The sequence below is a fragment of the Myotis nattereri genome (genome assembly GCF_964212035.1).
Source record: "Myotis nattereri genome assembly, chromosome: 10".
NCBI classification, from domain to species: domain Eukaryota; kingdom Metazoa; phylum Chordata; class Mammalia; order Chiroptera; family Vespertilionidae; genus Myotis; species Myotis nattereri.
Window position 1 is genome coordinate 68,937,877 of NC_138085.1, and position 15,858 is coordinate 68,953,734.

Here is a 15,858-nt window from a genome sequence, read left to right on the forward strand (position 1 = left end):
TTAAATTAGTACACAATCTACTATAATATTGCTAGTGATTTTAGGATTAACTCATAGTTGTGTTCTGGTTTGAAAGAAAGAAAAAAAAAACGCCATTGGGTTAGAAAAGCCTTGTCCTCTGTGTCAGTCTTGGAAAGCTGTCTCCTTAGTTATATTACCAAACAGAACGGCAATGACATCTACCCGAACCTAATTCAAACCCCCAACAGATCTAAGTTCAACAGGGTCTTAATACAGTCCCTAGATTCACCTGTAATGAAACAAACACAGACTACATCACAATTAATATTTTGAGACATTTAACACCTCCAGAAACACTGAATAGCCTATCTAATCAATGTATTTCCTAAAATAAAATATTTACCACAGTTTGCACTGCCTTCTTTACAAACCCTGCTATTGTTTGCAATTAAAATAGCTCTGAGTAGCTGTTTTATAATCTCTTCAAGATAGGTATAGCTCTCACAGACAAGAAACATGTATTCTAAGTATACATTCCCCAGCCCCCCCAAACGTTCCAAAGAATATTTTAAGGACAGTCACAGCACATATCACCTGACACTTAGCCACATTAAAAATGACAGTTTCGCCCTAATTGGTTTGACTCAGTGAATAGAGCGTCAGCCTATGACTGAAGAAGAGTCCCGGGTTCGATTCTGGTCAAGGGCACATGCCCAGGTTGCAGGCTGATCCCCAGTGGGGTGTGTGCAGGAGGCAGCCAATCAATGATTCTCTCTCATCATTGATGTTATTATCTCTCTCCCTCTCCCTTTCTCTCTGAAATAAAAATATATTTTTAAAAAACTGACAGTTTCGCCGTAACCGGTTTGGCTCAGTGGATGGAGCGTCGTCGGCCTGCGGACTGAAAGGTCCCAGGTTCAATTCCGGTCAAGAGCATGTACCTTGGTTGCGGGCACATCCCCAGTGGGGGATGTGCAGGAGGTGCCTGGTCAATGTTTCTCTCTCATTGATGTTTCTGACTCTCTATCTCTCTCCCTTCCTCTCTGTAAAAAAATCAATAAAATATATTTAAAAAAAAAAAAAAGACAGTTTCTACATTTTGCCCAAAAGACAGAGATAACAATATTACTATCCTATATAATACAAGCGTAATATGCTAAGTGTCCAACCAATCAGTTGACTGGTCAACTGCTCAACCATTCACTATGACACGCACTGACCACCAGTGGGCAGACGCTCTAACCGGTAGGTTAGCTTGCTGCGGGGGTCTGGCCAATTGGAACTGGGTGAGAGGGCCAGACACACCCTGGAGCCTATTAAAATAGCTCTGAGTAGCTGTTTTATAATCTCTTCAAGATAGGTATAGCTCTCACAGACAAGAAACATTTATTCTAAGTATACATTCCCCAGCCCCCCCAAACGTTCCAAAGAATATTTTAAGGACAGTCACAGCACATATCACCTGACACTTAGCCACATTAAAAATGACAGTTTCGCCCTAATTGGTTTCGCCCAAGGTCCCTCCTTGGACAGATGGCCGGCTGGCCCCCATTGGCACCCATCGGGACTAGGCAAGACAGCCCCGATCAGCCCCGATCGCTGGCCAGGCCAAGGGACCCGACCTTTGCACAAACTGGTGAACCAGGCCTCTAGTGGAATATAAAAATTCTTTACAAATTTTAATACAACCAATAGAAGTTATTGATAGAATAAAATCACTTTTTAAAAAAAGGCAACTAACTGATTAATCAAAATCTCAGTTTACCGAGATAAACTAGTAAGTACTGCAAACTAATATAAGAGCCATACTTAAGATAATAGAAGTTAAAAGTTAATTCATTCAGTAGTGCCTTTGCTAATCTTAGTGTGTACTATTTATAAATGTACTTCAAAAAAGAGCATAAGAAGTTACAATTCACATTCATGAAAATGTAAAAACATAAAATGCTGCATGTGAAGGCAAATGTGAACCTAAGTCAAAACAGTTAAATTCAATATTTCGTACTGAATATTTAGCATTTTTAAATTGTAAGGCTTTTAAAAAGAATCTGATGTTACTTCAAATAATTTGTTTTTAAATGAATGCATTACTAGCTTTTCAATGAGTTTGACAGATAGCAGAAGCCCAATAAATCTTTATTAAAGAAAATAATGGTTGAGGTATGATTTTTATAATACTCTATTTTTTTTAATTGATTTCAGAGAGGTAGGGAGAGAGACAAGACAGACAGAAACATCAATGATGAAGAGTGAATCATTGATGCATGCCCCTGTTGCATGCCCCTCACTGTGGATCAAGCCTGCAACCCAGGCATGTCCCCTGACCAGGAATCGAACCGTGACATCCTGGTTCATAGGCTGACGCTCAACCACTGAGCCACACTGACCAGGCTATAATACTCTTTAAATCGAGGGCAGGCAGCATAAAAATCTTAATTCAAAATTGTCCTAATTGATTTTTTAAAAATAGTTTTCATTATTTTCAATAAAAAATAATATATAGCTCTTATAGTCAGATTCCAGCATGGTTTTGTAATTTATCAAAATTTATCTCAAAGGCCCTGGCCGGGTAGCTGAGTTGGTTAGAACATTGTCCCAAAACTCCAAGGTTCTGAGTTCCATCCCCAGTCCAGGAACATACAAGAATCAACTAATCTATACTAATAATAGAGGAATATGCAAATTGCCCAGGATGCCGTCACAGTAACAACCAAACAGCAGGCTGCGTGGGGCGACAAGGCTGGCAGGGGTGTTAGTGAGAGACGACCCAACAATTGAACAGCAGGCTGCTATAGGGCGACCAGGCCTGCAGGTATTACTGAGGGACGACCAAATGACTGAAACCAGGCTACGTGGGCCGACCAGGCCGACGAGGGGGTTAGTGAGGGACAACCAAACGAATGAACATCAGGTTGTGTGGGGCGACCAGGCCGGCAGTGGGGGCGAGGGGTGGGGGGGCAGTTGAGGGTGACCAGGTCAGCAGGGAGTTGGGGGCGACCAGGCCGGCAGGGGGGCAGTGAGGGGGCGACCAGGTCGGCAGAGGGGGGCAGTTGGGGGCGATCAGGCAGGCAGGTGAGCAGTTAGGAGACAACGGTCCTGGATTGTGAGAGGGATGTCTGACTTCCGGACATCCCCCGAGAGGTCCCTGAATGGAGAGGGTGCAGGCTGGGCTGAGGGGAGCCCTCTCCCCCATGCACAATTTTCATGCATTGGTCCTCTAGTGAATGCATAAATAAGTGGAACACCAAATAGATGTTTGTTTCTTTCGCTTTCTCTCTCTCTCTCTCTCTCTCTCTCCCCACCCGCTTCCTCTCTCTCTCTAAAATCAATTTTTAAAAATTTATCCCAAAGGTCACAAAATTTCAACAGAAAAATAATTCTTATATAGTAAATAATTATATTTTTAAGTTTCAAAATATAGTTTTACCAGCCTTTAAATACCTTCCAGGTGCCAAAACTAACAATTCAAGTGGTAATTTAGTTTACTTCAGTGTTTTTTTTTTTCCCCCAGAGAGGAAGGGAAAGGAAGAGAGAGCTAGAAACATCAATGATGAAAGAGAATCAATTGATTTACTGTCTCCTGCACACCCCACACTAGGCATGGAGCCCAAAACTTAGGCATGTGCCCTTGTCTGAAATTGAACCCAGGACCCTTCAGTCCACAGGCCGACACTCTATCCACTGAGCCAAACCAGCTAGAGCCACTTCAGTATTTTGATAGAAATGACCATCTGAACGTTTTTCAAAAACTTGTGAAAAATTTTTTAATCATAATCAAATTTACAGTTGTTCTTGGTTAATTCAAAAATGAATCAATTCAATCTCAGTGTCATATCTCTTTATAAGCAAAGTTATACCTGTCCACAGAACGGCCTGGCCCCACTCCAAGTTCTGGACGTGCACTAGGTAAGAGGTAAGACAACCTGTCCATCACTGAAGACGCCACAGGTAAGGCAGCAACATTTTGATTTATTTTCTTGAGTTCATTCACAATGGCACTGGCAATAGACTTTAACACATGATGAGGAAGATGAAATGTAACTGTGGCCCACTGAAAGAAAATGGGAAGTGTAAGCAAAGGAAAATGTATTCAACAGTTTTAACCAAAACCATAATGTAGACATTATAAAATAAAGAACTACTTATCAGTCTCAAGTCAGTTTACTCCATTAATTCATCAGTTAAAGCAGAAACTTGCAATTACATAAGAAGTAAAATCTCAATTAGTCACCCTCAAAAAGACAGTTAAGAACCAGATGGTAATACACCTTCTCACATATCCCATCCACAATTAATACGTTAAGCGCCATGTCAGTCACCAGTGACTGACACTATACTTTCCATCCGGATCTCGTCAGTCACTGGTGCCACCAGCTTATCAGTGAGATCAGATATCTCGGGCTAAACGGAAAGGAAGACAAAACAGGCTTGGAGCTTAAGGTGTTAAGAAAAACTAAAATCATCTGTAATTTTTTATATTCTTTCAGCACACATACAATGTTAAGCACAAACCAGGCACTCAAGTATCTCCATTCATAATAATATAGTTGTAGCCCAGGCTGGTTTGGCTCAGAGAATAGAGCATTGTTCTGCGAACTGAAGAGTCCCAGGTTCGATTCCGGTCAAGAGCACATACCAAGTTTGCAGGCTCCTCCCCAGCCTGGGCCCTGGTTGGGGCTCATGCAGGAGGCAACTAATCTGTGTGTTTCTTTCACATCGATATTTCTCTCTGTCTTTCCCTCTCTGTTCCACTCTCTCTAAAAATCAATGGAAAAATATCCTCCGGTGAGGATTAAAAAAAAAAAAAGAATATATTTGTACAATTTATTATTACTAAGGTAGATGAGAAATTACTTTGGCTTGGCATATTCTTATGCATTTATTGTTGTTATCATCATAATCTAGCAAAAGTAACTAAAAAATAGATCTGTAGTCACACAGACTTGGATTCCAAGCCCATCTTCACCATCAATAATGGTACCCTGGTCAAATTAACTTTAGATTCCTGCTTATGTGAAATGGGCAAAAACAAATACTTACTCATATAAAGTTCTTATGAGAATTCAAGTGAGAATTGGTACAGTGTTTAACAAAGTAGATATTCAATAAATATTAACCATAATAGTTTAATATTAAAATAATTGCTTTAAAAGTTAGGCTTTTATGATAAGCATTATTCTCCCAGAAATCTATAAAGTAATTTCATCTTTATATCCTGTCCCCACTCACCTATAGTTTCCACTCTCTAATATATTCTAGGCATCCTACTTAAAGTATTACTTATCTAGATAACTGGAAAACTTGTGTCCAGAAATATAATTTGAATTGCTAAACTATAAAAAAACAGAGAGGCTCTGATTTGGTAGCTCAGTTGGTTAGAGCATTGTTCCAATATACCAAGGTTGTGTGTTTGATCCCCACATCCAATGAATGCATAAATAATGCATAAATAAGTGGAACAAGTTGATGTTTCTCCCTCTACAACCAATCTAAAAAAAATTTTAATTAAATAAAATAAAAATGTACAAGAGAGAGAATGAAAGCCTCTTTGTTTCTAGACCTAAACTGTTCATACATTCAGAGCCTCTTGGTTGAAAGGGAGGCTGAATCCCCTTGAGAAAGAATCCTACAACAGTGCCTCAACTATACACTGTAAATCATATTCCCAAGTCTTCCCCAATGGCATCTGTGTATTCACTACAGTCACTGTGCACTGGGAGACATGCCTGAAAGGTTAGAATTCTACCTTACAGGATTATTCTTTGAATCAACCAAAAATATATGATACAGTTTCTCCTGAGCAGTGTCAGTATTATACTTAACCAATTCTCAAACTTTTAAGATTTATGCTATGGAAATCTTATGTCCCTAGGGAAGGTTCCACCAGGATACAATTGTTCCACTGAGTTACATGATGACACTGCTACCAAACATCAGGCAAAAAAAGGAGGTTATTCTACTAGTTGGTATGATTAAGACTGACAAACAAGGGAAATTGGATTGTTGCTAAATAACAGGGGCAAGGAGAACTTAGTTAAAATCCAGGAGATCTTCTAGGATGCCCTTAAGCCCTATGTCCACTAGTAAAAGTGAATGGATCATTACAACTTAGACACAGCACCACTGAGGATTTGATCCTGCAAGAGTTAAGATTTGTGTCACTCCACCATGTAAAGACATCTGGCCAGATGAGGTGCTGGCTCAGAACAAAAAGAATATGGAATAGGTAGTTGAAGGAGGAGGTTATAAATGTCAAGTATATCCTCTTCACCATTATAAAATTGAGGGATAGAGCAGCTATGCATATTTTCTTCCCTTATTACATAATTGATGAATGGATAAATGGATAGATGGATGATTTTCTGGGGTGAGAAACGTCTGGCCCACTGTATAAAGTGCAAGAAATCATTTGGTCTGGCCCTGCCAAGGCATTATGGGTGAATTAATTAAATGTTTGACCAAATATAGCAGGCTAATTTTTAACTTGATAATTTTGAATGGCTTGAGATTGACGTTGTAACTATCCAAATGGCCCTTGGCATAAAAAAAAGGTTCCTCACCCCACATTTAGATAGAGACAGACACACAGACATAGACACACTTATATAGACTTATTATTTTATGTAAGAATTTTTAGTTATAGCTAATTCAGTCTTTAGGTAGCAGAGTTCTGTTACTTAAACATTTGAGACTGTAACTAAAGTTTAGGAGTAGCTAATATTATCCAGGGTTGAATAAAATATCTGTTGGAAGTTTGTTTCTTTCCTTTCTGGGGAATGGGGAACGAGATTCTTCATTTGTAAGAAGAAACAGTTCCCCTTGTTAAGTAAAACCATAATATTTTTGTTCAAATACATATAGATTGTGAGTATGGAGATGCTGAGAAGGCAAAAGGGTGGACTGTGCCTGTTATTAAACTACTGTCTCTAAGCACCAAACCTACCCTTTAGGTCTCTTCTCTGTCATATTGGGTCTGGGACTCTACAAACTATATTTCTTCTTTGCCAACCAGTTTTCTGGCTGATGGGTTCTGACAAAAGGAACACAGGATGGAAATTGGAAAGCATGGTAAGGGGAGAAAATCTTGCTCTTTGCTATTACTTGTTATTGCTGTCAGGATTGTTTCAACAAAAGACTTGGCAGCAGCAGTTTATTGTTTTGTTTTCTTAGGATTCCCAGAACTAGTCTCATAGAGCTCCCTCAGAACTCCAACAGAGGTACTAACATCAAACAAGTAGCACCTCTCTTCAGAGATATGAGTCTCACTTTCACAAGCTACAAGCTCCACAGGTACCAGCTGGGCAGCAGCTCCTCTTCAGAAATCTGGGTCCCAGAGCAACAGGGCCCTTTCTCTAAGTTTGTAGAGTCTGGCAAACCTAACCTCTTGTTCCTCCAGATTACGTGAGAGCTGCTTCCTGTAGGTATCATCTATGCGTCAATTCAGCATTTCCTGTTCATTTTTTCAGTTCTCAAAACACATGTTAAATCAATTCCTTTCAATACATTCTCGGTTTGAATGCATAGTATGTTTCTGTTTACTAAATAAAATGTCCTATTTCTGGGATAAGGGTTAATAAAATCATTGTAAATCTAGAAAATATAATTCAATGTAAACATTATAAACATAAAAATATAATCCATGAGGATTTATAAGAAAAAATATTAGCTGAAACCGGTTTGGCTCAGTGGATAGAGCGTCGGCCTGCAGACTGAAAGGTCCCAGGTTCGATTCCAGTCAAGGGCATGTACCTGGGTTGCGGGCATATCCCCAGTAGGAGATGTGCAGGAGGCAGCTGATCGATGTTTCTCTCTCATTGATGTTTCTAACTCTCTATCTCTCTCCCTTCCTCTCTGTAAAAAATCAATAAAATATATATTTAAAAAAAAATATTAAAGATACATTCTTAAATTTAAAAACACACACAGCTATATGCTACAGTCGGAATGTTTGTGTCCCCCATACTCCCAAAATTCATCTGTTAAAATCCTAACCCCCAAAAATGATTGTATTAGTAGGTAGGGCCTTTCATCCCTCATGAATGAAATTAGTGTCTTTACAAAAAAGGCTCGAGAGAGATCCCTTGCCTTTCCAACTGCATGAGGACACAGTGAGAAGGCACCAGCTATGAACCAGATAGGACTGACTTCACCTTGGACTTCCCTGACTCCCCTATTGTGAGCAATAATTTTGTTGTTTATAAGCTACCCAGTCAGTGGTATTCTGGTATAACAGCCCAAACAGACTAAGACAATATATCACAGTATTTTCAAATAATTACAATTGTACATGAGAGAGAAAATTTATAAATGTAAAAGTTATTTTTAGGAAAATGGTTTTTACCATCTATGTTATATTCTTCAGTATAGAAATTTTACATGTATTACAATTATAACTTTAAAAGATCTTATAAGAAAAACGCGAAAGAAATTAATAAAATATAGCCAAGGATTTAAGTCAAAGCACCATCTCCCACAGACATCCTAATCATGCAGGAAAAAAATTTTTTTTAATTTTTTAAATTTTTTTAATTGAAAGAAAACCCAAAATGGTCATGCCATTTCCTAAGACATATTCCATTTCTCATCGAAGCTCATAATCTGACAAGGTCTCTTTCATCAGCCTCTTGACCAATAGAAGCTCATCAAGCACGGAAGCTTAGTAACAAAGTCAACAAAACAGTTCCCACAAACTGAAGTCAAACTTAAGTAAAAATAGTTTCAAATTTGAGATGACTTATAAGCATATTGTTTTAAAAAGAGAAAAATATAGAATCTATGCGGGTCAGGGTAAAAGGAGAACAGAAAAGTGAAAGTATAGAAAACAAAAAAAAGAAAAGTGAAAGTATAAGGGTTTTTTCCTATTATAACTCCAAAGTATTTTTTTTTAATTTTCTTACCTTAGCAACTTTGTGGTTTGCTGCAGTCTCATGAGATGTATTTTTTAAACCATCTTTAAGCTGTGTGATGAACATATCATAACCCTCTGTACTAGAAATATCTACCTTTTCTAAGCATGCTGATAAGAGCTGCTGTGCCTAAATGAAAAAGATGACCACAGAAAATAAAACAAAAAATGTTAAGTTCAAATTCTCATTCAAATAATTTAATTTGTAATGATTCTAACAGTTACTATACCGAAGCTTGCCTACTTTTACTTTTTTTTAACAAACTTAAATGATTTGAAAGGACTACTGCAAAATTACGTGACATGAATTCAGTGTATTACCACACAGGAAAAGTTTCAATACACAAAAGCTATCATAAACCAAAGCAAATAAACAAAAAAACGTGGCAAGCTAAAACCATGAACAGAAATAATAGAGGTAAAATTTCGAAGACATAAATGTATAGCCCTTCAAAGAATTTTAAATATTCAAACTATGCAAAACCATCAGAGAAGGCATTCATTCACTAGGTTACCAGGATATATTTTAAAAAGCCCTTTTAATTGTTATGCATATATTCAATATGAACTACCTTAACAGAAATATATGGTTGATATATGGAAAAGAATACATTTACTCTGATCCAACCAAACATAGGACCCCATACTTCAGTTAAGAGAGCGACAAACTAATGTGATGCAGTAAAGGATGCCTGGAGTGTTGGATGGTCTACAAATAAGATATTATGTGAATAACAGAGTTGTAATTATTTAGGTAAAAAGAGAGAAATCCAGCAATAAATGTTAAGAGCCAGCAAGGCCCAGGAGGTGATAAAAGACCTAGCTATATACCTAGCATTTCAGTCAGTGTAGTTGGAAAAATACTGACTAGGGGGTCTATTTCATATAAATATTCAAATATTGTATTGTGATTCTGCAGTATGTTTTTTTTTTAAACTTGAACAGTATGATGCCATCTTCCATTATAAATATACTATAAATCCTTTATTAAGGCATCAGCTTTATTAAGATATCACTTGACCTAAATTCCTTAAATTAGGAGGGGAAAAATATTCAAAACAACTAGAACTAATTAATTCTCTGTTCAAAGATTTTAGACATGCCCCCATAGCCAGATATTCTAATAAAAGATGGCTATTCTGTTTTCAGAACTCTAACTTCCAGCCACATGATTTCAATATTAAAATATAATAGAAGAAAAAAGAAACATATAATAGAAAACTGTGCTATGACACTAAGTGTGAAATCTAAGTGGATATATGCTGATTTTTTTTAAATGCCACCTAGAAAGAATAAAAACACCTAACACTTTGACATTTTTCATGTCCTAAATACTGCCAGACTGGTGTGGCTCAGTGGTTGAGCCTTGACCTATGAAACAGGAGGTCACGGTTCAATTCCTGGTCAGGGCACATCCCTGAGTTGCAGGCTCAATCCTCAGTAGGGGGCATGCAGGAGGCAGCCGATCAATGATTCTTTCTCATCATGGATGTTTCTATCTCTCTCTCCCTCTCCCTTCCTCTCTGAAATCAATTTAAAAATAAATAAATAAATAAATATCTCACTTGTTTTAGGGAGCACAGGATTATATTCTTTTATATTCTACTAGAGGCCCGGTGCACAATTTGTGCACAGGTGGAGTCCCTCAGCCTGGCCGGTGATCGGGGCCATCTCACCCAGTCCAGGGGGAGGGAACACGGGAGGTTGGCTGGTTGCAGGAGATTGGCTGTGGGAGCACACTGACCACCAGGGGGCAGCTCCTGCATTGAGCATCTTCCCCCAGTGATCAATGCGCATCATAGCAACCGGTCAACAGGTCGTTTGGTCGACCAGTCCTAACAGCTGCTTAGGCTTTTATATATATATAGATAGATAGGTAGATTTAAGATCATTTAAATTACAAAAATTTTTAAAAGGTATTTTTAAATTACATGACATGAACATCAAGGCACACAAAAAAGTTTAAGCCCTAACTGGTTACCAGGCTCAGTGGATAGAGCATAGGCCTGCAAACTGAAGGGTCCCAGGTTCGATTCCACTCAAGGGCACATGCCCAGGTTGCAGGCTCGAGGCAACCAATCCATGAATCTCTCTTATCATTGATGTTTCTATTTCTCTCTCCCTCTCCCTTCCTCTCTGAAATCAATAAAAATATATAAATAAGTAAAATAAATAAATAAAAATCTGTTTTTTAAAAAGTTTAAGTTGGATACACTTACAAATTAAGTAATGAATAGTAACACTACAGAAAAATGCATATAGCTGAAATTCTAAACTGGGATTTTTAAGCAATACGATACATAGCATATTCCTTACTGGTTGTCCATTGATATTTATGCCTCCCCTTTTTTAATACTTAAAAAAATAAACTACAACTTTCCCAAGCTTCTTAGCCTGATATGGTCATGTGACTAAATTCTGGCCAAAGGGGTAAATATAAAAAAGGTGTATGTAAGAGACTTTGTGAAAGAGCTCAAGAACAAAGAAGGAGAAAGAGACAGAGAGGGAAGAGGGGGGGAGAGAGAAACACAGGAAAGGTGAAAGAAAAGTAAGGTTGGAAGGTCGTGTCACACTGTGCTCTCCTGGCCTTTGTCCTCCTAGTCACTATGACAGGGAAATAATGACACTTGGAGCAGCTGTCTTACACTCACAAAATGAAAGCTATAAGAACTGAGGTAAGCAAAGGTGCCTCTACACTTAGCCCTGTACTGTAACTGGAAAGCAATTATCCTGTTTAAGGCATTATATTTTGAAGTCTCTCTTACAGCAGTTTAATCTGTACAGTTCACACTTAAATACCACTTCAACAAGCATTAATTATGCACAGGAAAAACAATTATTTAAATAAAGTTGTGATCAGTAAGTTAACTCTTTATTCTTATTGGACAACCCAATTTCATTTAACAGCTAATAGGTCTGAGGTTACATTAAGTAGAAAAATATATTGATACTTATTTTAACTTACCTCTGTAACAGGTAATTCAAGCTGAACCACATCATCCTGCTTTGAAACTGGAGTTTGCAGAGCAGTGTCTAACAACAAGATTCCATTAAGGTCCTTCCTACATCCTACTGCATAGTCATCCACAAATATAACTTTATCCACGGCAGAAATATACTGACATTTCACCTGTCCACCTGGTTTAGCTGTGAAAAGAACAAAAATTAAACACTTAAGATTTTAAGACCAATAGTCCATTCAAGATAAATGTTTACATGGCAACTAAATACAATATAGAATACTGGACTGGAAAAAAAACTGCTCTAAAGAACATTATAAGAACTGATTATACTGAAATATATACTGCAGATCAGATAAAGATATCAATGTGAAATTATCAACTTGGTAACTACCATTGCTGTTATAAAAGAGAATTATCACTGTTCCTAGAAATAAACAAAAATAGTAAGGGGTAAAGGGGTCTGATATATGCAACTTATATTCAATAAAACAAAAGTAATATATATGTATATGTGGAGGAATATATTAGCCCCTGAATGAATAAATGAATGAATAACCATATGACTAGGTCTATCGTCAAGACAGACTCACGCCGAAACCGGTTTGGCTCAGTGGATAGAGCGTCAGCCTGCGGACTGAGAGGTCCCGGGTTCAATTCCGGTCAAGGGCATGTACCTGGGTTGCGGGCACAGGATGTGCAAGAGGCAGCTGATCGATGTTTCTCTTTCATCGATGTTTCTAACTCTATCTCTCTCCCTTCCTCTCTGTGAAAAATCAATAAAATATATTTAAAAAAAAAAAAAAAAAAGACAGACTCACAATGAACAAAGTGGGTTTGGGATATTTGGCTGTTATGATGCAGGAAATCACAGCAATCTACTCCCTCGCCTCCCAATCCCCACATCCCCCCACACCTCCACACGCCCCACACACACCCCACAAAGGAGTGCATCATGCTCCTTGCAAGACTCTCAGCATCTGAGAAGTAAGGAATGGTTAGAACTGAATTTTTACCTCCCCTACAGAGAACACAGAACTTTATCATGCTCTGCATCCCTTTTTACTGCAGACTTCAGAAGAAGCCAAGACCTCTAGGTCAGCCCTCACTATGTGGCCTAAAATCCCTAAGGGGTTTTTTCTATCTCCCACCCACTTCTTGCTCAAAATGGCAACCACAGCCTTCTCAGGGGTGGCTGTTTTCTGCTCACACAGCACCTATTTCAGTCTTGGAAATGGGTTGGGTATCACTTACTCCTTATTGACATTATACCTCCCTTCTACTTAACTCCCTGTTTTTTTGAAGCTGTTAATGAGCTCTAATATGTGTTATTTCACTCTTTGTTGCAGTGTTCTGAAGATTATAATTTTGTGAAGATTTTAGCACTCGAATCACTGTTTTACAACCATGTTGTTAATTTCAATGCCCACAAAGAAGATCCAAGGTACTAGTCTCTCTGTTCCTTAACTGCTCACCTCCATTGATCTTACCTTCAGCCTCATGTCAAGCACCTTCTACCCATGGTCACACTTAACTGTGTAGAGCACTGCTCACTTGGCCACTCCAATTTCCAAACTCCAACCATTCTCTGACCGCCCAATTCATTAAACAACATTGTTTTATGTCCTTACCTGACTCTCGCTTTTCTCCATATCCAGCTCTGATCATTATCATAATAAACTTTCTTTTCCTCACTTCCTCAGCCACATTCACCTGACAAAACACTAAGCCTAACCTCCTCACTATTCTTTTTGTTTTGGTTTTTGTTTTTAAATAGCTATTTATTCATTTATTTATTTATTTCCATCACCATTTATCCCCTCCCAATCGCTCCTCCACTTCTACCCACCTCCCTCTCCCCCAATTAGCACTGCTGTCCCTGTCCATGAGGTTTTTTTTGCTCAATCCCTCCACCCACCTCCCACAGCTGTCAGCCTTCTCTCTATCTGTGAGTCTATCTCTATTCCAGTTCTAATTTCTTATGGTATTTATTACCACAACATTGTGTGTCGGGGAGGGGAGAGGGTGTAATACTAAACCAGTGGTTCTCAACCTTCCTAATGCCGCGACCCTTTAAGACAGTTCCTCATGTTGTGGTGACCCCCAACCATAAAATTATTTTCATTGCTACTTCATAACTGTAATTTTGCTACTGTTATGAATCATAATGTAAATATCTGATATGCAGGATGTATTTTCATTGTTACAAATTGAACATAAAGCATAGTGATTAATCACAAAAACAATATGTAATTATATATGTGCTTTCCAATGGCCTTAGGCGACCCCTGTGAAAGGATCCGTTCGACCGCCAAAGGAATTGCGACCCACAGGTTGAGAACCGCTGCACTAAACCATGAGCTCTAGGAAAGCAAAGACTAACTGCTGTATCACCAGTACTTGACACAAAGTAAGTCTTTTTTAATAAATGACTTATTTTCTATATATAGTGGGGGTTTTCATTGTTGAGAATATTACGGATGTCCCCCATTTACCCCCTTTCGCCCCTCAACCTGGTTCCCACTCCACGCCAGGCTTTCATCACACTAGTGTCTATGTCCATGGGCTATGCATATCTACACTAACAAAAGAGAAAAATGGTAATTGGCGTACGGCGATACCTTTTTCATTGGCTAATCAGGGCTATATGCAAATTAACTGCCAACTAAGATTGGCAGTTAACTGCCAACTAAGATTGGCAGTTAACTGCCAACAAGATGGCGGCTAATTTGCATATGTAGGCACAATGCAGGGAGGCGAAAGGGAAAGCAGGAAGAAGCCCCCTGCCACTGACAGTGATCTGAAACCTAGGGGGGAGCTAAGAGCTGGGGGGCAGGGCAAAGGCGGCCCTGGGGCCGCCTTTGCCCTGCCCCCCAGCCATGATCGGAGAATCAGGCGCCTTTGCTGCCCTGGCCAGTGATAGCAGGAAGTAGGGGTGGAGCCAGCGATGGGAGCTGGGCAAGGTCGAAGCTGGCAGTCCCAGGAGCTAGGGGTCCCTTGCCTGGGCCTAAAGCGAAGCCCACGATCGCGGCGCCCCCCGCTGCCACTGCAGGTCCCCGCTGCCTGGGCCGGACGCCTAGGCCAGAGGCGTTAGGCCTGGGCAGGGGCGGAGCCTGCAACCGCGGGGAGCTGGGGGTCCCCTGCCCAGGCCTGACACCTCTGCCGGAGGCCTCAGGCCTGGTCAAGGGGCTGATCCGGTGATTGGTGATCGGAGGGTGATGAGGGTCAACTCCTCTGGCTGAGGCATCAGGCCTGGGTGGGGGGCGGAGCCGGGGATTGGGGGGATATGATGGTCCCCTTGCCCAGGCCTGAAGCCTGGGTCAGAGGCGTCAGGCTTGGGCGGGGGGTGGAGCAAGCGATCAGAGGGAGATGGGGGTCCCCTGCCCAGGCATGATTCCTGGGCCAGAGGCCTCAGGCCTGGGCGGGGGCCAGAGCCAGTGATCGGGGGGAGATGGGGGTCCCCTGTCCAAGCCTGACACCTCTGGCGGAGGCGTCAGGCCTGGGCAAGGGGCTGATCAGGCGATAGGAGGGTGATGGGGGTCAACGCCTTTTAATATACTGAAATTAAACTAAAATGTGGCAAAATGCAACATTCTCACAATTATTTTAGTACACATGTAACACCTAGATGTTTTAGGTATGAAACTAGTGATCTGGAACAGATGATCCCGGCCATCTCTACACGCCTTGCCCCTTTTTACCTCCTCTTCTGCCAGTATACAGTCACTGTCCTAAGCTGTAGTGGCATTTTGGTGAAAAAGTACCAGAGCAGTCTGTAGCTCAAAAAAGGAAGGAAGGAAACAAGGGAGGGAGGGAGGGAGGGAGGGGAGAGGAAGGATCAACCAAAACTGAATTACAGTAGAAAAGGAAAAAATAGAAAGTAACAGAAATTGGGTCCTTGAAATATCCCTGCTCTTTCATGCACTATTTCATTATATATTAACTAAATACAATTTAAAAATATAATGAGATGGGTTTTTATTAGCAGACAAACCAATCTGGAAGGTTTTTCTTACAAAAAAAATTAAGATA

General features: G+C 39.8%; 1 protein-coding gene across 3 annotated transcripts in view; it reads right to left on the reverse strand.

The window, feature by feature from the left end:
• The window catches only part of BIRC6 (baculoviral IAP repeat containing 6), a 180,878-nt gene that overhangs the window by 151,134 nt on the left and 13,886 nt on the right, over positions 1 to 15,858 (reverse strand). For all 3 annotated transcript variants that reach the window (XM_081100815.1, XM_081100814.1, XM_081100813.1), the window contains exons 2-4: positions 11,832 to 12,013; positions 8,859 to 8,996; positions 3,819 to 4,012 (exon numbers count right to left, since the gene is read on the reverse strand). In XM_081100815.1, the coding sequence (XP_080956941.1) occupies positions 3,819 to 4,012; positions 8,859 to 8,996; positions 11,832 to 12,013 (514 nt within the window). The remainder of the gene's footprint in view (positions 1 to 3,818; positions 4,013 to 8,858; positions 8,997 to 11,831; positions 12,014 to 15,858) is intronic.